Source organism: Piliocolobus tephrosceles, chromosome 20 (genome assembly GCF_002776525.5).
Source record: "Piliocolobus tephrosceles isolate RC106 chromosome 20, ASM277652v3, whole genome shotgun sequence".
NCBI classification, from domain to species: Eukaryota; Metazoa; Chordata; class Mammalia; order Primates; family Cercopithecidae; genus Piliocolobus; species Piliocolobus tephrosceles.
In genome coordinates this window covers 40,793,820-40,817,111 of record NC_045453.1, presented here as the reverse complement: position 1 = coordinate 40,817,111, position 23,292 = coordinate 40,793,820, and the positions used below count along the sequence as shown (strand labels likewise).

The 23,292-nt window shown below is 39.0% G+C and overlaps 1 protein-coding gene across 2 annotated transcripts in view; it reads left to right on the top strand.

The window, feature by feature from the left end:
* The window catches only part of XRN2 (5'-3' exoribonuclease 2), an 89,013-nt gene that overhangs the window by 7,560 nt on the left and 58,161 nt on the right, over positions 1–23,292 (top strand). Inside the window, exons 2-9 of one of the 2 annotated variants that reach the window (XM_023191881.3) lie at positions 16,229–16,356; positions 16,440–16,551; positions 18,503–18,614; positions 20,750–20,808; positions 20,885–20,974; positions 21,874–21,946; positions 22,082–22,132; positions 22,597–22,754. In XM_023191881.3, coding sequence (XP_023047649.2) covers positions 16,229–16,356; positions 16,440–16,551; positions 18,503–18,614; positions 20,750–20,808; positions 20,885–20,974; positions 21,874–21,946; positions 22,082–22,132; positions 22,597–22,754 — 783 coding nt within the window. The remainder of the gene's footprint in view (positions 1–16,228; positions 16,357–16,439; positions 16,552–18,502; positions 18,615–20,749; positions 20,809–20,884; positions 20,975–21,873; positions 21,947–22,081; positions 22,133–22,596; positions 22,755–23,292) is intronic. The other variant, XM_023191882.3, reaches the window with a different exon arrangement.

Here is a 23,292-nt window from a genome sequence, read left to right as displayed (position 1 = left end):
GGATTTTCCTGTTTCTCCTTTCAGTTCTATTGGTTTTTGCTCCGTGTATTTTGAAGCTCTTTTATTAGGTACATAAGTGCTTAACATTGTTCTAGTTTTTTGATGAATAATACGCTTATGAAATGACCTTCACTATTTTTGGTTAATATTTGCTCAGAAATCTATTTTATTCATCATTAATACAGCCAGTTATTCTGATTAGTGTTAGCATAGTGTATTTTTTTCTATCCTTTTATTTTAGTCTGTTTGCATCTTTATGTTTACAGTGGACATTTTTGTAGGTAACATAACAGTTGGGTCTGGCTTTTTAGTACAGTTTGAGAATCTCTGCTCCCTCTTTTTATTGGGGTAAAACATACATAACATAAAATTACCTTTTTGACTGTTTTTAAGTGTACAATTCAATGGAACCAAGTATGTTCACGTTGTTGTGCAACTGTCACCAATGTCTATTTCCAGAACAATTTTATCATCCCAAACAGAAATTCTACCCGTTAAACAGTAACTCCTTGTCCCCCTTCCCACTTTCTGTCTTTATAAATTTGCCTATTCTAGCTACCTTTGGTAAATGTAATATTTTTCCTTTTGTGTCTGGCTTATATCTCTTAGCATAGTGTTTTCAAGGTTTGTCCATGTTGTTGCATGTCTCAGAATTTTATTCCTTTTTAAAGCTGAATGATAACTGCCATTGTATGTGGGAGTATATGGGAGTATATGTCACACTCTGGACACTTTTGACTGGTTCTACCTTCAGGCTATTTTGAATAACACTGCTGTGCACATTGGTGTACAAGTATCTTTTTTAGTCCCTGCTTTCAATTCTTTTGAGTATGTACCTATGAGTGGAATCATTGGATCATGTAATTCTGTGTTTAGCATTTTGAGGAACCACCAAATTGTTTTTCTTTTTTTTTTTTTTGAGACGGAGTCTTGCTCTGTCGCCCAGGCTGGAGTGCAGTGGCCGGATCTCAGCTCACTGCAAGCTCCGCCTCCCGGGTTTACGCCATTCTCCTGCCTCAGCCTCCCAAGTAGCTGGGACCACAGACACCCCGCCACCTCGCCCGGCTAGTTTTTTTGTATTTTTTTTTAGTAGAGACGGGGTTTCACCGTGTTAGCCAGGATGGTCTCGATCTCCTGACCTGGTGATCCGCCCGTCTCGGCCTCCCAAAGTGCTGGGATTACAGGCTTGAGCCACTGCGCCCGTCCTGTTTTTCTAGTGTGCTTTGTAATTGGGCCATTTAGAACATTTATATTTAAAATGATTATTGATGGCCAGGCACGTTGGCTCACGCCTGCAATCCCAGCACTTTGAGAAGCCAAGGAAGATGGATCATTTGAGGCCAGGAGTTTGAGAGCAGCCTGGACAACATAGTGAAACCCTGTCTCTACTAAAAAAGTGACAAAAAAAATAATTAGCCGGGTGTAGTGGTACGACACCTGTAAACCCAGCTACTCAGGAGGCCGAGGCACAAGAATCACCTGAACCTGGGAGACTGAGGTTGTAGTGAGCTGAGATCGGGCCACTGTACTCCAGCCTGGGCGACAGAGCGAGACTCCGCCTCCTGGGTTCACGCCATTCTCCTGCCTCAGTAGCTGGGATACAGGCGCCCGCCACCACACCCAGCTAATTTTTTGTATTTTTTTTTTTTTAGTAGAGACGGGGTTTCACTGCATTAGCCAGGATGGTCTAGATCTCCTGACTTCCTGGGATTACAGGTGTGAGCCACTGCGCCCGGCTTTAGGTTGTGTTTTTATGATTTCATTTTATTCTCTTTGCTCACTTACTAAGTACTCATTACTGATTCAATCATCAGCTTCTTCACTTCATGTACTTTAACTGCTTGGCTCATGCAGTCTTCCATTTATCAGCTTTCTGACCATCGGAAAATGACTTTTTAAATGCCTAAACTCTGGAGAGCTGGAGCTTCTTGTTAAAACCAAACCCCAAGATAAATTTTTTTTTTTTGAAGATGGAGTCTTGCTCTGTTGCCCAGGCTGGAGTGCAGTGGCGCGATCTCTGCTCACTGCAACCTCTGCCTCCTGGGTTCAAGCTATTCTCCTTCCTCAGCCTCCCAAGTAGCTGGGACTACCAATGTGCGCCATGACGCCCGACTGATTTTTGTGTTTTTAGTAGAGGTTTCACCACGTTGGCTAAGCTGATCTTGAACTCCTGACCTCAGGCAATCTGCCTGCCTCAGCCTCCCAAAGTGCTGGGATTACAGGTGGAGCCACCATGCCTGGGCCCTAGATAAATTAAATAACACAGTTTAATTGAGCAGTGAACAATTTGCCAATTGAGTGGCCCTCAGAACCAGAAGGTTTGGGGAGCTCTCGAAAACAGAAGTGAGATACAGAAACAGTTTGATCTTTGGCTTATTTGAATATGGCCAGGTAAGTCGGCAACCTGTGATTGACTGAAGCTCAACTGCTGTGATTGGCCGAGACTCTGCTTTCTATTACAAAAGCATGCTCCTAAGTTAGGCTTTTCCTTAATGGACTTTATATAAGTAATATTGCAGTTCTTCAAGTGAAGAATCAGGAAGGAGCCATTCTCAGGCCAAAGTTGGTGTAAGTTATCACACTATGCTACACTGTGCTGCTCCCTACAGTTTTCCCCTCTGGTGATCTCTGTGCAAGGGCTGAAACCAGAAGGCTGTGTGTCCTCATTTTTATCAGCTGGGAATGTGTGTGTTGGGTGACTCAATTTTTTGCTGCTCTGTGCGTGTCCACAAATGACTGCGAAAGTATCATGATTATTAATTTTGGGGTTAAAAATAAATTTCAGTGAGTAGACATATTTGCAAATACGGGATTCATGAATAGTGAAAGTTGGCTATGTGTGTATCACAGAGGGTGGTTGTGTGGATTAGATGTATTATACCAGTTATACATTCCTAGTACAGAAGCATTTGCTAAATGGCAACTATTTGGGAAATCTGATTTCAGAATTTTATTTGGTGAATTAATTTTTAGTACTTTATGTGTCCAAGTAAAGGCAGAGATGTTTTTGAGTCTAACTCTTGGTGATACTGCGTTGTAGTGTACAGTGTGGTCTTACTGTTTTCATGTAATGAAATCCAGGTTTCCTCGACTGCCTCTTTTCTCTCTTCCATTTCATTGAGTACTACTTTTGTGATAGGCATCACTCTGAGGGAAGGGAGAAAAATAATAAGACGGACATTTATCCTTACCCTACATTCTATTTTCTCCAATATGATTTTTTTTTGGAGCTGGTTACCACATTCTTTAAACAGCTTTGTTGAGATATGATTTGTGTACAATAAAATTCACCCATTTAAAGTGTACAACTCAATGATTTTTAGTATTTTCACAAATGTGCGCATCCATCGCCACAGTCAATTTTAGAACATCTTAATCACCTTGAAAAGAAACTTGTACTCTTTAGCTATTGTCCCTCTATCTGCTGTCACCTTTTCTCCCAACCTTAAGCAACCACTGATGTATTTTATGTCTGTATAGATTTTTCCTAGTCTGGACTTTCACATGAGAGGAATCTATAGAATATGGTCGTTTCTGGCTGGCTTCTTTCACTTAACATTATGTTTTCAAAGTTCATCCATGTTGTAGCACGTTTCAGTACTTTATTATTTGCTTATGGCCAAATACTGTGCCATTGTATGGATATACCACATTTTGTTCATCCATTTATCTGTTGATAAACATTTGAACAGTTTCTATCTTTTGGTTATTATGAATAATGCTGTTTTAAACATTCATGTTACATTTCTTTTTTTTTTTTTTTTTTAAAAGATAGAGACGGAGTCTCGCTCTGTCACCCAGGCTGGAGTGCTGTGGCTGGATCTCAGCTCACTGCAAGCTCTGCCTCCCGGGTTCAGGCCATTCTCCTGCCTCAGCCTCCCGAGTAGCTGGGACTACAGGCGCCCGCCACCGTGCCCGGCTGGTTTTTTGTAGTTTTTAGTAGAGACAGGGTTTCACCATGTTAGTCAGGATGGTCTCAATCTCCTGACCTCGTGATCTGCCTGTCTCGGCCTCCCAAAGTGCTGGGATTACAGGCTTGAGCCACCGTGCCCGGCCTCATGTTACATTTCTATGTAGATATGTTTTCATTTTTCTTGGGTGTGTACCTAGGGGTAGAGTTGCTGGATTACATGGTTTAATCATTTGAAGAACTGCCAGCCGCTTTCCCAGGTTCTCGCTCTGTTGCCCAGGCTGGAGTATAATGGCATGATCATAGCTCACTGCAGCCTTGAACTCCTGGGTTCAAGCGATTCTCCTGCCTCAGTCTCCCAAATATCTTGGACTAGAGGCATGTGTCACTATGCTTGGCTTTTTTTTTTTTTTTTTTTTTTTAAAGAGATGGCGTTTGCCTGTGTTGACTGGTCTTGAACTCCTAGCCTCAAGTGATTGCACTATTTTATATTCCCACCAGTAATGTATGAGGGTTCCAGTTTTTCCACATTTTTGATGTGAAGCATGTTTACTGTGTGCTGCTTACCAGCTTGTCTGAGTCTGATGAGATAAGGACATCCATGTACGGTGTTACAACAAGAGGGTTTATTATTTACAAATAGACACTAAAGGACAACAGAAGCCTAGGATTCATTCTGAATGGGTCCCCCATGGCTCAGGAAATGGGCCCAGGGCAGATAGAATCTTGACTGCAGGGGCCACACTTGCATGGCGGCAGAGGAACCCCGAAAGGCAGCCCACTCTGGGTTATACACCTCAGGGTTCATGTGACACACTGAGCTAATGCTTTGGAAAACGTCCTGCTTCCAGGGGTGAAAGGTACAAAGCCCACCTTGTCCCAGGCAGTAGTGCCATCACTCAAGATGTTACATTCCTGGGAGGGACAGGAGCAAGGCTGGACATTTTCAGGCAGTTCTTCCCTTTTTCAGGATATTGCATTCCCATCACATTCTACAGTCACTTTTGAGAACTATGAGCAAGAAAAGGAACTGAGTTGGTCCAAGGCCAGCCAAAGAACTATCCCACACTTGCCAACACTTGTTACCTGACTTGGCTTTAGCCATTCTAGTGGGTGTGTGACGTGGTATCTCCTGTGGTTTTGATTTGCATTTTTCTGATGACTAGTGGTGTTGAGCATCTTTTCATGTGCTTACTGGCCGTCTGTGTATCTTTTGGAGAAATGTCTATTTAGGTTCTTTGTCTCCTCTTCCCCCTTTTTCTTTGAGACAGAGTCTCATTCTTGTTACCCAGGCTGGAGGGTAGTGGCACAATCTCAGCACACTGTAACCTCCATCTTCTAGGGTCAAGTCATCCTCCCACCTCAGCCTCCTGAGTAGCTGGGACTACAGACAGGCACTACCACGCCCGGCTAACTTTTTGTATTTTGGGTTGAGACAGAGTTTTGCCATATTGCCCAGGCTGGTCTGAACTCCTGAGCTCAGATGATCCACCTGCCTCAGCCTCCCAAAGTGTTGGGATTACAGGCGTGAGCCACCATACCCGGACTCTTTGCCCTTTTAAAATTGGGTTGTCCTGTTATTGAATTGTAAGAGTTTTAAAGAATATATTCCGAATATAAGCCCCATATGAGATAAATGATTTGCAAATATTTTCCCACAGTCTGTGGATTGTCTTTCTACTTTCTTGATGGTGTCCTTTGAAGAATAAAAGTTTAAAATTTTGTCTGGGTGTGGTGACTCATGCTTGTAATCCCAGCACTTTGGGAGGCTGAGGTGGGCGGATCACTCGAGGACAGGAGTTTGAGACCAGCCTGGCCAACATGGTGAAACCCCGTCTCTACTGAAAATACAGAAAAATAGCTGGGCGTGGTGGCGGGCGCCCGTAATCCCAGTTACTTGGGAGGCTGAGGCAGGAGAATGGCTTGAACCCAGGAGGCAGAGGTGGCAGTGAGCCAAGCTTGAGACATTGCACTCCAGCCTGGGCAACAAGAGCACAACTCAGTCTCGAAAAACAAACAAAAAAGTTTAAAATTTTGATGATGAAGTGCGGTTCATCTGCTTTTTTCTTTTATCGTTTGTGCTTTTGGTGGCATATCTAAGAAGTCCACTGCCGAATTCAAGGTCACAAAGATTTACACCTGTTTTTTGGAAGAGTTTTATAGTTTTAGCTCTTAAATGCAGGTTCATGATCCATTTTGAGTTGTTTGAGTTGAGTTGAGTTAAGGTGTGAAGTAATAGTCCAGCTTCACTTTCTTGCATTGGCTCTCCAGTTGTCCTATGCCATTTGTTGAAGACTGTTCTTTTCTCCATTAAATGATCTTGACACCATGTAAAAATCAGCTAATAATAGCTATGTGCATTTATTTCTGGACTCAATTCCATTCCATTGATCTAAATGTTTATCCTTGTCCCAGGACCACACTGTCTTGATTACTGTTGCTTTGTAGTAAGCTTTGAAATCAGGAAATAGAGTATGATTCTTACTTTATTCTTTTCCAGGATTATTTTGGCTATTATGGCTGCCTTGCAATTTTATATGAAATTTTATAAGCAACTTGTCAGGTTCTACAAATAAATCAGCTAGGATTCTGGTATAGATCACATTGAATTTGTCAATCAGTTTGAGGAGTATTGTCATCTTAATGTTGAGTCTTCTGTTCCATAAATATGGGATGTTTTCTATTTATTTAGAACTATTTTGATTTCTGTCAACAATGTTTTGTAGTTTTCAAAATATAAATTTTGCATTTCTTTGTTAGATTTAGCCCTAGTTTTTTGATACTATTGTGAGAATGTTTTAATTTTATTTTTGGAATACTCATTGCAGGTGTATAGAAATGTAATTTATTTTCATATATTGATTTTGTATCCTATAACCTTGCCGAAGTCGTATATCCTAATAATTTTCTAGTAGATTCCTTAGGATTTTCTATATAGAAAATCATGTCATGTGCAAATGCAGTTTAATTTCTTTTTTTCTAATACCAATACGTTTTCTTTTTCCTGCCTAATTGCCCTGGCTGGAACCTCCAGAATAGAAGTGGCAAGAGCAGGCATCTTTGTCTTGTTCCTGATTTTAGAGGGAAAGCATTTAGGCTTTGACCACCAAGTGTGATGTTAACTGTTGGATGTTTTGTTTTGTTTTGTCTTGTTTTGCAGATGCCCTTTATGTTAAGAATTTCCATTCTATTTCTAGTTGAGTATTTTTTTAATCATGAAAGTGTTAGATTTTTCTAATGCTTTTTCTGTATAAAGATGATCATGTGATTTTGCTTTGCAATCTGTTCATATGATGTGTTTCATTGATTGGTTTTTGGATGTTCAACCAACTTTGCATTTATAGGATAAATCTTACTTGGTTGTGGTGTATAATATTTTAATATATTGCTGACTGCTAGTCCAGTCGTCTTGCAGTATCTGTGAGGGATTGGTTCCAGGACCTCCTTGGATGCCAAAATCAATAGAGGCCCAAATTTCTGATATATAATGGTTTAGTATTTGCATATAATCTATGCGCATCTTCTCGTATATTCTAAATAATCTCTAGGTTACTTAAATACCTGGTACAATGTAAATGCTGTGGTTGTTCTACTGTATCGTTTAGGGAATGATGACAAGAAAAGGTCTGCACATGTTTAGTACCAACACAACTGTCCATTTTTTTTCCTGAATATTTTCGATCCGTGATTGGCCTATTCCACAGAGTAGAATCAACAGATATGGAGGGCTGACTATTCTGTTGAGGATTTTTGCATCCATGCTCATAAGAGACGCTGGTCTGCAGTTTTTTCTTTCATGTTTTTGTGTGGTCTTGGTATTGGTCATATTGGCCCAATAAAGTGTGTTTAGAATTGTTGGGAAGAATTCATGAAGAATTCGTACTAATTCTTCTTTTGAATGTCTAATGTAATTCAGCCGTGAAGCCATTTAGGCTTGTTCTTTTCTTTGTGAATAGTTTGTGGATTACTGATTTTATCTCTTTAACTTGTTACGGGTTTATTCGGATTATCTCTTTCTTGAATCATTTTTGGTAGTTTGTGTCTTTCTACTAATTTGTCCATTTCATCTAAGTTATCTAATTTGTTGGTGTATGACTATTTATAGTGTTTCTTTAGTATCCTTTTTTTGTTTTTATAAGTTTAACTGTAATGTCCTCTCTTGTCTCTGATTCTAGTAATTTGAGTCTTCCTCCTTTTTTCCTTAATCAAACTAGCAGAAGGTTTGTCATTTTTGGTTGATCTTTTTAAAGAACTAGCTTTGTTGGTTTCACTGATTCTCTCTATTTTTAAATTTTCTGTTCATTAATTTCTGCTCTAATCTTTTATTCTTTCTGCTTGCTTTAGGTTTAGTTTACTCTCTTTTGGTATCTTAGGTGGAAAGTTAGGTAATTGATTTGAGATTTTTTTTAAATTAACTTTTTCAGAGCCAAATACTTCTGAAGAAATATTTCTTAATCTAAGCATTTACAACTATAAATTTCCATCTGAACAGTGCTTTATATGTATTCTGAAACATTTTGTATATTGTGTCTTCATTTGTATTGATCCCAAAGTATTTCCTGTTTGATTTCTTCCTAGACCCCTTGGTTATTTAGGACTGTGTTGTTTAATTTCCACATATTTGTGAATTTGCCATTTTTTTTTCTCTTAGTGGTTTCTAATTTCATTGTGGTCAGAGGATATAGTTTGTATTATTTCTCTGCTTTTAATTTTTTCAAGAGCATATTTCATGTACACCTGCGAATATATATTCTGTTGTTAGGTGTAATGTGCTATAAACATCTGTTAAGTCTCTGTTGATAGTGTTGTTAAAGTTATCTGTTTTTATGTTGATCTTCTGTTTTGTTCTATTATTGAAGGTGGAGTATTGAAGTCTCCAACTATCATTGTTAAATTGCCATATGTCTTGTTTTGTATATTTTGGTGCTGTTATTAGGTGCACCTGTATTTTTAATTGTTACATCTTTTTCTTGATGGATTTACTTATTATCATTATAAAATGACCTTCTACCTCCAGTAACATTTTTTTATTTGTTTTAGTCTATTTCATCTGATATCAGTATAGCCACTCCAGTTTTCTTGTGGTTGCTGTCTGCATGATTATCTTTTCTCATCGATTTACTTTTACTCTTTTGGGTCTTTGAATCTCAAGTATATCTCCTGTAAATAACACATAGTTGGATCATGTTTTAAAATCTGCTTTGACAAGCTACTTTTTCGTTGGATTGTTTGATCCATTCACATTTTAATGTAATTATTGATAGCGCTACGTTTTACTTTTTGTTTTTTGTATGTCTCACGTCATTTTTCTCTATTTCTCCTTCGTGCTTTCTTTTGCAATGAGAGGCTATTTTCTAATACAGCGTTCTAAGTTTTTTCTTTTCTTATTCAGCGGCCAGTTACTAGAAGGATTCTAATTTCATTAGTAATTTTTTCCCACTATATATATTTTTCAAAGTCATTGTTCTAGAGATTACCCTATGTATCTTATCAGAATCAGATTCAGATTTATACTAGCTTAATTTCAGTAATATATGCTAAAATTTATTGAACTTTACTGCTATATAGTTCAATTCCCATCCCCCCTTTGTATATTATTGTTATTTGACATAATTCAACAATACTTTTTTTTAAGTGTTACTTTACCATCTGCAGCCATTTCCTTAGCCCACTGCAACTTTGTTTCCATCCACCCCTTTTGTGCTATTAGGGCAAATATGTTACACATATATTACATTCTACCTTATAAGCTCAACATTATACTACATAATATTTACACATTTGCTTTTTAATTCAGTTAATAAAGGAGGGGAAAATATACTTGTGCTTATTGTTTGCATGGACTTGCATTACCATTTGGAGTCACTTGCCTTAGTAACTTTAGTAAACTTTTTGTAACTTTATAGCTGGAATAACTTGGTTTAGTAGTTTTTGAAAGTGTGGTCTGTTAGCAACAATTCTGTCAGCTTTTCATTCATCTGAGTCTTTATGTCACCCCAGTTTTGAACCATAGCTTTCCTGGACTGAGAATTCTTGGTTGACAGGGTTCTTTTGTTGTTGTTTGTTTGTTTCCACTTCTTCACTGCTTTTTATGTTATCCCACTACCTATTGGCCTTCTTTGTTTGTTTGTTTATTTATTTGTTTATTTATTTATTTTGAGATGGAGTCTCACTCTGTCACCCAGGCTGGAGTGCAGTGGCGCGATCTTGGCTCACTGCAACCTCCATCTCCTGGGTTCAAGTGATTCTCCTGCCTTAGCCTCCCTAGTAGCTGGGGCTACAGGTATGCACCACCACACTTGGCTAATTTTTTATATTTTTAGTAGAGATGGGGTTCCACCATGTTGGCCAGGCTGAACTCGGACTCCTAAATTGTAGATCTTTCCGGGGATTAGTTTCTGAGGTCAGTGTTTGGTATTTGTGCCAACCCCAGGAGGGCTCCTCCCAGCCATTTTAATGCCTAGTTTTCTTCTGCAAACTAGCTTGTAGTCCAGGCCTGTATCTTCATTAGATCCATTAGTCTCCTTCCAATTGCTTTTCACCATAGCTTGCACTGTTTTGGTTTGTTTGTATTTGAGACAGGGTCTCACTCCGTTGCCCAGCCTGGAGTGCAGTGGTGTGATCCTGGCCTACTGCATCCTCGACTTCCTGGGCTCAGGTGATTCTCCCACCTCAGCCTCCTGAGTAGCTGGGATTACAGATGTGCCACCACACCTGGCTAATTTTTTGTGGAGATGAGGTTTCACCATATTGCCTAGGCTGGTCTCAAACTCCTGGGCTTAAGTGCTCTGCCTGTCTTGGTTTCCCAAAGTGCTCCGAGTATAGTTGTGAGCAACTGTGCCTGGCTTTGTGTGTGTGTGTGTGTGTGTGTGTGGAGGGTCTCACTTTATCACCTAGGCTATGGTTCTGTAGTGGCGCAATCAGCTCACTGTATCTGCCAACTCCTGGGCTCATGCAGTCCTCTGCCTTAATCTCCTAGGTAGCTGGGACTACAGTACATGCCACTGCACCTGCCTGATTCTTGGTGGGGCTCTGGGACTCTCTATATTCCCCAGGCTGGCGTTAAACTCCTAGTTGCAAGTGATTCCCCCACTTTAGCCTCCCAAAATGCTGATGACCGACCTGAGCCACTGGGCCTCACTCTACTTTCACTGTTTTTGAGAACAGCTGTTTTTTTTTTTTTTTTTTTCAAACTTTACTGTGCACTTTTGCAAATGAATTTCGTTCTAAAATTTTTACAGGTTTTCTTGAGTTGCTTGCTGTTTGCCCTCAGGATCATTTCCAAAGGCTTTGAATGTTTTTGTTTTAAAAGTAATATTTACCGGTTTCACTGGGAGCAGGTCATTGAAGCTCTTCATGCTGTCATGTTGGAATAAAATCTTCTGATAAGACTTTATGTAGGGAATGATGATCAATGTCACACACCTTGCCTATTTTGTATCCTGTGTAGTACTTGATATAGACCTCGGCCCACATCACTTTGAATCTAGTGAAATTACAATTAATGAGTTTAACATACTGGTTAAGGTACCATCTCTTAGTCATGGTTTTAAATCCTAGTTCCTGAACCTGGCAGTAGTGTGACTTTGGAAAAGCCACTTAACCTCTCTAAGCATTTGTGTTCTTAATTGTAAGTGGAATACTCCACACCTCACAAGGTTGTTGTGAGTATAGAATGGAATAATCCATGAGTAAAAGCCCTTGTAACAGTGCTTATCACATGTTAAGTGCTCCATAAATGCTAGTGGTAATTATTAGTCCTCATTCACTAACATCGTATAAAAATGAAGATCTAACACACGTACAACTTGAAAAAATACTAATCACGCACAAGTGTCAAAATGTCTTATTATAGGTTGAATTTTTAAGCCAAAATACTGTAATTTAAATTTTTCATTAGCCCTTTGGCCATTTCTCTCTAAAATATCACCCATGTTTTGAATTTCTTTTCCTAGTTCAAGCTTCTTTAAGGGAAATCTAAAACTGAGTTGTATGGTTTGGCAAGTGACTTCCCTCAGTGGGATACTCCTATGGCCCTGGAATCTCAGACATGATTCGTGGTTTTTCTAATGTTGCTTTTAAATCCTTTGTAGGTTTAAACAAAAATAATGCATCTACTGAGCTATTGGTGGTGGTTTATCTTCATAAGGTTGACTGGGACTGTAGGTTGGCATGAAATTCATTTTAGGACTTCAAAACCTGTGTAATGTATTTTATACAAACATCATTATTTGTATATTTACTTCTTTAAATCCCTTCTTTATCTTGATTTCTTGGCATTTTCATGCACAATAGAATGATATCCCAACTGCCTATCTGGAATAAATATATCCCCTGCTTTATTATCTATGAAGTCACGAAGGAGCAGGCTTCCTACTAGGCAGAGCTATCTTGACTGCCAGCCTTCTGGTAGGGGTGCTCTCTGTTCCTTCCTGAGAATTGCTACTCAGCCAGGGCACTGCACTGCCTTTCTAACCTAAGCCTTCACGTTCTCTGGGAGCTCCTTTCTCAAGTTGCCTGGCTCACATGGGACCTGGCTGGGTGAAGGGAGAGGAGAGGGCAGGAGTTGACCCACCTGGCTGTTCCTGTGACTGGCACTGATGAATCATCCAGAAGCTGTTCCTTGAGTCTCCTCTCTGGGCCTGGAGCCCACTTGTGTTAGCCCACCTTTGGCAGCATATCTCTTCTCACATGTTGGAGGTACTGCGCTCCATCTTCAGTTAGGGCTATTGGTTCCCCATATTTTAGGTATCCCTCATCATTTCTCAGCCACAGAAATTCTGGTTTTCTGCTGTAGTTATACAGTAGATTTGTTTTTTTGGTCTTTCATGCGTTCTCGGGGTAGAAAGGGAAGACTGCAGTGTGTGCTCAGTCTGTCATCTGGGGAATCCAAAAAATAATTAAAAGTCATTACTTGAAGGCCGGGTGCGGTGGCTCAAACCTGTAATCCCAGCACTTTGGGAGGCCGAGATGGGCGGATCACGAGGTCAGGAGATTGAGACCATCCTGGCTAATACGGTGAAACCCTGTCTCTACTAAAGAATACAAAAAACTAGCCGGGCGACGAGGCGGGCGCCTGTAGTCCCAGCTACTTGGGAGGCAGAGGCAGGAGAATGGCGTAAACCTGGGAGGCGGAGCTTGCAGTGAGCTGAGATCCGGCCACCGCACTCCAGCCTGGGCGACAGAGCCAGACTCCATCTCTCAAAAAAAAAAAAAAAAAAAAGTCATTACTTGAAATACATTGGTTTTAGGGTTCAGAGTGGCTCTCCTTTTAGCTGCCCTTTGATTAAGGATCTCTCTTTAACTGAACAGGAAATGTGTTGGTACAGCATTGGACAAGGTTCATTTTTTTTTTTTTTTTTTGAGACGGAGTCTCGCTCTGTCACCCAGGCTGGAGTGCAGTGGTGCGATCTCAGCTCACTGCAAGCTCCGCCTCCCAGGTTTACGCCATTCTCCTGCCTCAGCCTCCCGAGTAGCTGGGACTACAGGCGCCCGCCACCTCACCCGGCTAATTTTTTTGTATTTTTTTAGTAGAGACGGGGTTTCACCATGTTAGCCAGGATGGTCTCGATCTTCTGACCTTGTGATCCACCTGTCTCGGCCTCCCAAAGTGCTGGGATTACAGGCTTGAGCCACTGCGCCCGGCCGGACAAGGTTCTTGAGGAGTCAGTTCTTTGTTGAGCATCAAAGTCTTCTCTTGATGAAAGGAATTCTAAAGTTACATAGTAAGTGTGTTGGACATGTCTACAGTACTCTTGAGGGGAAAACATACTCAGTTTTCTTATTGGGAATACCCGGAGCTCTTTTCTCAAAACTAGGACCCACCTACTCCATACTTTATTTTTTTCCTAGATAGTAGAAAAAAATGTAGCGCCACTCCATATGAAGTAGCGCCACTCCATATGAAGAGCTGTGCCTTTTCTTGTGCTAGGCACTAGGGCAGGGATTAGCCAGCTAGTGACTTCCTGTTTTTGAGTCAGGTTTTATTGGAATACAGCCATACCCATTCATGTTGTGTTGTTTATGGCTGCTTTCACTCTTCAAAGGCAGATATTCGTTGTTGCAGCTGAGATCGTATGGCCAGCAGGTCTGAAATATTTACCGATTGCTCTCCTGGGGGACACAAAGAATGAGTTTTGATTTTCCTGAGTGTGGTGGGGTCCTTGGACAGGATGAAGGTAGATGTGGACTTCGCAGTATAGAAGTTAGAGAGCCTCTTGCCATCATAGAGTGTGTTTTAATTTTGGGGTCATCAAATTATCTTTTTCTACGGACTCCACCCCCGCCCCAAGAATTGACCTGCTTTTTTCTTTACCACTTATTCCACTCACTGTTCCTGATCAAGCCTTTTTTTCTTGATTCACAGCATGTGTGTACAGAAGATTGTCTAATGGCTTCTTCTCTGTTCTGCCTTAAATCCCTTTTGTTATTCTTTCCCTTCAGTTCTGAATGCAACTTGAAGCCCAGTTCCATTCCTGTGATTCCTTCTCAGAGATAGTCAATATCCTGAAGTTGGTGTTTATCATTCCTTTGCTTTTCACCATGCTTTTATTGCGTATGTGTTCGTCCCTGAGGGATATTGAATGCTGTTTTATTTATTCATAACTTTCTGTACATGGTATACTGTATATGTTCTTTTTTTTTTTTGGTCTTGGCAGTATATTTGTGACCATCTAGCTCTAGCTTTTCCAATCTCACTTGCATCTCACAGGTATATGGATGTTATATGAGTGGTGTGATCATAGCTCACGGCAGCCTTGAACTCCTGGCCTCAAGCAGTCCTCCCACCTCAGCCTCCGAAGTAGCTGAAACTACAGGCACATACCACCATACCTGATTTTAAATTTCTGTTTCTTTTTCTAACGCTTTATTGAAATATAATTTGTATATCATGAAATTGACCTGCTGAAAGTATATGATTTAGTGGTTTTTAGTATATTTACAGAGCTGTGCAGTCATCACTATTATCTGATTTTAGAGGGTCTTCATTCTCAAAAGTAATTATCAGTTGCTACCCATCTCCCTCCCCTGTCTCCATTCTCACATGAAGTAACCATTAATCTACTTTTTATATTTGCAAACATGTCTATTTTAGACTTTTCATATAAATGGGATTGTATAGTACTTGGTACTTTGTGACTGGCTTCTTTCACCTAACATAATGTTTTTGCGCTTCATCCATGATGTAGTATGTACATGATGGGCTTTTAAATTGCTTATAGTTTTTGCTGTTACAAGTGATGCTTTATATGTGTTTGAGGAACTGTTATTTTAAGTGACTTATTGTTAATAGGAAAAATGAGATCTCATAGTCTTAATCTTTCGCTGAGGCTCTGGGAGAGAAAAACAAAGGTAATAACATTTACAAAAACATAATCGAGTATCTCTGGCAGTGAGTAAGTCCTTGCCTTTCGAAGAACTCTGTAGCTGGGGTAGATTGACTAATTGTAAAACAGTGCAAGTGCCACAAGTGAATAAGCAAAATTATGAGGAAATTCAGAAGGAACAATTAATTTCTTGGGAGATACGTACAAGATGTTATAAAGTGAGTGACATTTGATTTGAGTCTAGACCCTGGAAATTAGTAATATTTCAGGAAGTGGGTGTTGGCAAGGGAGGAAAAAGGCATTCTGAAAGAAGCATCATGTGACCACATTGAGAGATTAAAAGGCATTTTCCAGGAACTTACAAGAGAGTGAGTGGGCCTCAACAATAGTATGGCAGGATAGGAGACTAGGAAGGGTCCAGGCTCATTGGTAAATGCCTGCTGTGAGAATCATTAGAAAAATTAGGTAAGATTAAGACTTATAGTTTTATGTTTTAGAAAGAGAACTCTGACAATGCAGAGAGTGAGCTGGAGACCAGAGAGTCTAGAAGTTGGGCAGACTAGATGAAGGTTGTGCTCTTTTAGGTTAGAGATGGTAACTTCTTGTTGTTCATAGTGGTGGGAATGAAAGGAGATGAAGTAGGTAAGCATTTTTTACGTTACTTTGACAAGACTTACTGATGTGAGTGGTGAGGGGAATGAATTTTAAGATGACTCCCATGATCTCTCACTTGAACAACCTGAATGATTTGGGAATTTTCTATACATCTCCTACATTGTCAAAAATAACTGTTTTAGAAGCCATCCACTTCTACAGATAAAATACCTGCTTCAGTTTGCTTTAAGGAATAAAATAACTTCTTATAATTTAAAGGTTACTTGAAGTGTTTTATTTCCAGTTCAGAAATGAAACACAAGTTCATACTGAGCCTAGGATCTGTCATTTTTAGACTTGAACAATCAAACTACTATTAATTATCACTTCCTCATAGCCAAAAGAATGCAATGGTGTAAAGATTCCAGTTGATGCCAGTAAACCTAATCCAAATGATGTGGAGTTTGATAATCTGTATTTGGATATGAATGGAATCATCCATCCCTGTACTCATCCTGAAGACAAGTACGTAACCCGTTTTTGTCACTGATATAGCAAATCACAGAGGAAACACTATATTATATTACATTGTTTGGTTGTCATTATAGACCAGCACCAAAAAATGAAGATGAAATGATGGTTGCAATTTTTGAGTACATTGACAGACTTTTCAGTATTGTAAGACCAAGACGACTTCTCTACATGGCAATAGATGGAGTGGTAAGTGCTAAAATAATTAACTTAGAAGCCTCCATTTTGGTTTTTGCTGTGTTACCAGTGTCTAGAATGAAAGTCCGCTAAATAATGAAAAATGTTGACAGTGATGAACTTGAGAAAGAAAGCCTCATCCTTCAGTCATTCGTTCAGATTTTTTTTTGTATGTGTTTTGTGCTTATTTTGTGCTCAGTACTGTGAAATACTGGGGATGTTGGTGACTGTCCTTGCTTCTGAACTTTTGGCTTACCGTCAAAGGGAAGGAGGCATAGATAAATGAGTGAGCTTAGTTATTTATAGCCATTATAAGCACAATACATGCAGGGTATTGAGGGAAGAGGAAGTCAGTGCTGCTAGGGAAGTTAGGATATAGAGAAGAGGTGACTTTTGTTCCATTTCTTTAACAATGAAGAATAATTGGGAGATTGGTGGGTAGTGGTGGGAGATGGATGGGACAGGATTTGGGGAGGGAGAACCTTCCAGATTTCTCAAATGTGGCAGGTAAACACAGTTTCCATGCCTTTGACCACACTGACATGTTTTGGCAATTACCAGTGGTTTGAATTGAGAAGCGAAGTATAGCAAAAGCTTGAGAAAGCCTTACCACCTGGAGTTTGGATTGTATCCTCTAGGCAATGAGTAGTGATGAAAATGATTTGAGAGGAGTAAGTTACTGACCTATGATAATAATACCAAGTAGCTCATTTTATAAATGACCAGCAAACTGTATCGAGGTGTAAGGTAAGATATAACTCTAAATTTATTTAGCTATGTGCAAGTAGATTCTTTCTTTTAATTTTAGCGCATTCTAGCGGCTAATGGAATGATTTTGGAAATCCAGAGTACTTTGAATCCAAGAAGATTAACTTTTCTGTGAGATTCGTCTTACTCAGTGAAAAATTTTAGCTATCTGATAACTTGCTAAGTTGCAGTTAGAATTGAGTAAAGAGCAAAAATAAAAGGAATATGTCTTGTTTAGAGCACATTTCAGTTTATATTCAGCTACTTTTTTTTGAATAAATCTTTAGCTTTACTCCAGTGTGTTCTTTCTGCTGCATCAAGTATGTACACATTTATATGCATATGTGTGTGTACATGTTTATACACACTTTTTTTGTTCATATATAAATGTAGATAAAGAACTTTGTACTTGAGAGGGCTACATTAGATGGTCTTGTTCTACGGAAAAGGAAATTGTTTAAAGAGAATATTAAATAACTTATATTTAGATGTAAACAGGATGTTTCACAGTTTCTTCCCACCCCAAAACTCAGTTCAGTAACTTCCAAAATCTTACAATCTGGTTCACTTTATTTGGGCTTTTCCAGTGAAATTGCATTTGGTTAGAGTGATTTAAAAGTACTTTTGGTTAAAACATTATTTCTTTTCTAACTGCGATGCTGTATTGAAAAGAAAGACTAATAATTATAAACCTTATTATGGGAAAAAGAAGTGCACTGAGATTCTGCAGATAAAGAAATAGTTTTCTGTTGCTTTTTTATGAGACATTGTGGATTCCATCTGGAGACCATTCTTCCTTTTAGGTGTGGACATAGAGAAGGTCTTCCTGATCTTAGTTCAGTAGTAACTACTCATCAAATGCTGGCTGGGTCTTTTGAGTAAAGTGAGCTTTCTTTCTTGGATGCCTTGAATCAAGCACCCTAACTGAGGGGAGCTGGTGTTAGACTGGGAGGACTTGCAGTATAAGTGCTCGGGCTTCATAGGATGTTTGTCCATTTGACATGGCACTCATTCACCTGATTGAGCTCAGCTTTTAGGTTCTTGGTCCAAATTTAAGTTCTCATGATCTGGTATCTGTCATGAAAGGATTATTCGACACACTACTTACCTTTCTTCCATTTTAGTATACTACTTTTAAAAGAACACCTGATTCAAAATAATGTACAGATTTATTTGTGAATATTTTGATTAGTATTATGGAATATGAAATTTTCAGGCACCACGTGCCAAAATGAACCAGCAGCGTTCAAGGAGGTTCAGAGCATCAAAAGAAGGAATGGAAGCAGCAGTCGAGAAGCAGCGAGTCAGGGAAGAAATATTGGCAAAAGGTAAAGAATATGTATCTTGAAGTTGGATTTTTTATAAGATGTATGCAGAATGAGGGGGTGGTGGCAACTTTTTCTTACAAATAGGCAAGCTTTTAATTTAATAAGGATCCCAGAATATCCAGTGTTCACTGTTGAGGAAAAGTAGTTCATGAAATCCTACCAATAGGCTTAATAGGCTTGTTTATTTTCAAACTCTCCTGTAAAAGGAAGCCTTGGGAATAGGGAATTCTGGTGGAGAGTGCAGATTGTCAACCCCTCTCAGGGCCAGTGCAGCTCTTTAACAAACTTTTATGTCTCTGTAAAATAGAAATACAGTAAGTACTTTTTACTACTTTTCTCTGTGGCAGCTGTCAGAAAGCTATAGTTCTGTAAACATTTTCTTCAAATCAGCTTTGGTTTGCTTGCTTTTTGAAACTCAGGTCTATCTGAGGAAGCCAGAGGTGATTCGATCCACATTTACAGGTTGTTGCTAAGTCATTTGCATACTTTCAGTATAGGTTGATGGAGCAGGCACAGCACTTATGGTTCCTTCAAGTTTGGAGGGGTTGGGGTGGGATGTCTTCATTTTTGCAGTTCCCCAAAGCCTTACAATTCCTGGTGGCAGTTGGGCGCGGTGGCTCACGCCTGTAATCCCAGCACTTTGGGAGACCGAGGTGGGCGGATCAGGAGATCGAGACCATCCTGGCTAACACGGTGAAACCCCGTCTCTACTAAAAAAAGCACAAAAAATTAGCCGGGCATGGTGGCACACGCCTGTAGTCCCAGCTACTTGGGAGGCTGAGGCAGAAGAATTGCTTGAACCCAGGAGGTGGAGGTTGCAGTGAGCCGAGATCGCGCCATTGCACTCCAGCCTGGGTGACAGAGCGAGACCCCATCTCAAAAAAAAAAAATCCTGGTGGCTACACGGGTAGGAACTGACTAAGCCTCAGAGAAAAGGAAGATCAGGGAGTGTTGATGCCAATTGGAACAGTTCTCTCCTACCACACCTGTGTGTGAGGTAGGGTATGGTTGTAGCAGAGTAGTTTGTTTGGTGTTCTGCTACTTACAGGGTTATAATAGACCAGAAAAGCCACAATGTCTTGGCTCCAGATAATTGCACTCTGCAGTTGAAAAAGGATGCCATAGTATAGTCACCTCAGGCCTCTAATTACAATACATTTTATATTAGTTTAATTTTGCTGGAAGTGTACAAGTATATAGTTCTTTAGCTGCAACTTGTAATTAAGACTCTAAAACCAGTTTGTATTTATAACAGTGTTTCTGATTTTAAGAATGTCTTTTTTTTTGAAGATGTGATGAAATATATTTGTTTCTTGAGAATCAGCTAATAGTAATATAGAGGAAAAAATAGGATTTTTATATTCCTCTGTCTGATAATTGTATTTCTTATCCTGTAAAGCTGTGATGAACTTGGCCTTTAAAATTTCATTTCTCTTAGGCACCTTTATTTTAGGAACTGTTAACAACAATATGGCCCCTAACTGGTGTATATGTATATATGTGTGTGTGTGTGTGTGTGTGTGTGCGTGTATATTCTCTTGCAGAGTGAATAACTTCATAATTTTTATGTAACAGTATAATATATTTTGTGTACCATATATTGTTTTACAGTCTTGTTAAAACATAATTTAAAAGGCTGAGCATGATGGCTCACCCCTGTAATCCTGGCATTTTGGGAGGCCGAGGAGGGAGGATGACTGGAGGTCAGGAGTTCAAGACCAGCCTGGCCAACACAATGAAAGCCCATCTCTACTAAAAATGCAAAAATTAGCCAGGCGTGGTGGCAGGCGCCTGTAATCCCAGCTTCTCAGGAGGCTGAGACAGGAGAATAGCTTGAACCCTGGAAGGCGGAGGTTGCAGTGAGCCGAAATTGCACCACTGCACTCCATCCTGGGTGACAGAATGATACTCTGTCTCAAAAAATAATAATAATAATAATAATAATAATAATAATAATAATTTAAATTTGAGAGATGGAATCTTATTTTCTTCCCAGTGCGGGAACATTGTTCCTCGGACGACAAGACTTCACTTCCTTTTGTATTTGAACTTTTTGTTTTTGTTGTTCTGGCTTAATATTGAGTAATGTATCTCACTTTTTATGGGGAGAACAAAATGTTGCCTCTTTTCTCTAGGTGGCTTTCTTCCTCCAGAAGAAATAAAAGAAAGATTCGACAGCAACTGTATTACACCAGTAAGTAGTCTCATACTTTGCTAGCTATTGCTAACTCGTAAATGATAGGTTAATTTGTTTCTTTCTATCGTTTTAGGGAACTGAATTCATGGACAATCTTGCTAAATGCCTTCGCTATTACATAGCTGATCGTTTAAATAATGACCCTGGGTGGAAAAATTTGACAGTAAGTTTCACATTTTGATACTTCAGAAAGATTAGGGTGATCATTCAAGGCTGTACTTTGATATGACTGACATTATTTATCCTTCGGCCCTGCCCCATAAAATGCTAGTTGACTATCGGAGAAAAGAAAAGCTTCCAGGGTTATTGGAGATGGGGTATCCTTACATGGTTAGGTTTTAGATAGCTGAATTTTCTCTTAAAGCCAATTTTGTCATCTTGCCATCACTCTGACGCCATAAAATGGGATTCATGATTTAAAAAATATATATAGGAAAGTAATTTTTAAATGGAAATTTCCATTATTACATATCAAAATACAGCAAGATTAGTAAGTTGTGGGGCTGCCTTAAATGGCTATGTTCCCAAATATTTAAATAATATTTAAATGAACTTGTTTGTAATTTTAGGTTCATAAGCTGGCTTCCCTAATAATGAAAAATGGTAAATTATATTTAATAGATATCTGTTATTGATTATTCTTGGGGCATATATGGTCCAGCACTATATTCTTGCATGGCAGTGAAAATAGGAACTTGTGAATGATAAATTTGTCTGATGGCTAGGTCTGACCCAGACATTTCATTCCTTTCCATTCCATGTAGTAAGTTAATCAGTGAAGTAGTTTTGGTGTCACACACACACACACACACACACCCTACTTTACTCAGAAAATTTTCAGTGAAGTAGTTTTGGTGTTACACATACACACAGACACTACTTTATTCAGAAAATTTTCAATGAAATAGTTTTGGTGTTTCACATACCCCCACCCACCTAGCCACCTTATTCAGAAAATTTTCCTGTAACACTTTTCTCAGTTTTTCTTGAGACATATAATTCATTTGATATTTGTGCCTATAGAAAATTGGGGATAAGCTGAAAGTGTTAATTTTTTTATAGGTTATTTTATCTGATGCTAGTGCTCCTGGTGAAGGAGAACATAAAATCATGGATTACATTAGAAGGCAAAGAGGTAAAGCTTACTTAACCAATATTTGATTGTATGTTCTATTTTTAAAAAGCCATTGAATAGAAAATATTTGGTATGAAGTGATATTCTTGTGGAATATAATATATTAATATAAATATTTGTTTCTCTCTTGTTTAGCCCAGCCTAACCATGACCCAAATACTCATCATTGTTTATGTGGAGCAGATGGTAGGTTTCTTCTTTGGGATTTGCTTCTCTTGGATTAAACCATAGCAAGTCTATGGGTTGGTGTGCAGTAATGGATTATTCATGGTTACCTGGAAGTTCCAAAATGCCTTGGTTATTTTATGTTCGACAAGGAACTAGTATTGAGTTGCTGTTTAATCTGTGATCAATGATCTTTTATTTCTTTTCTTCTTTTTTACATTTTTCAACCTTTTAACTCCCCATACCTTTAAAATGGAAAATTTCCCAAGTGTTTAATCCTTAGTGGCAGTCTATGTTGTAGGTCCACATATCTGGAGGACTTCCTGTTAACTGGGAACTGCCAGGAAGTGTCAGGGTTTGGGGCTTTGCTGCTCATTTGGGTGTTCATTTGGACTTTTCTTTGTGTTGGCATCTCATAGTAGTTAATGGTAAGAATCCTCTCAGAATACTCACTGTTCAGTGTTTTTCTCATTGTCGATTGATAGCTGATCTCATTATGCTTGGCCTTGCCACACATGAACCCAACTTTACCATTATTAGAGAAGAATTCAAACCAAACAAGCCCAAACCATGTGGTCTTTGTAATCAGTTTGGACATGAGGTCAAAGATTGTGAAGGTTTGCCAAGAGAAAAGAAGGGAAAGGTAAGAACTTTGAGATGGTAGTTGCCTCATTAAAAAAAAAAAAAATCTATTGTAGTAAAGTGTATATGACATAAATATTTCAACCATTTTAAAATATACAATTAAATAGCATTAAATATTTGAGTTACCTTGTTTTTTAAATGAAGAGAAGATTGTGGTTGATTAGTTTTTTATGTGCTTGTTCTGTTACCCTTCACAGAGATGTTTTTTCTTTCTTTTTTTTCCTTTTGAGACGGAGTCTCGATAGAGATGTATCTTTTAAAGTACTTTAAAATAAACCTGCATTCAAAAACATGCACACATTCATCCTTTCTACTTAGCACTTTTTCTGACATCGCCTATATCCACACGAGGCTTAGTTCTCATAGATAATAATGCCCATAGCTTGTAATTTGTTTGTGGAAGTTATTTGTTTGAAATACTCTTAAAAGGAACTACAACTTCTTGAGACTTTTAAGTTACTCCCACTTTTTATGTATTTTAGGTTCACTTGGTTATGTGCAGTCCCCTTTAAAGGGGCTTCTCTTTCAATAATACG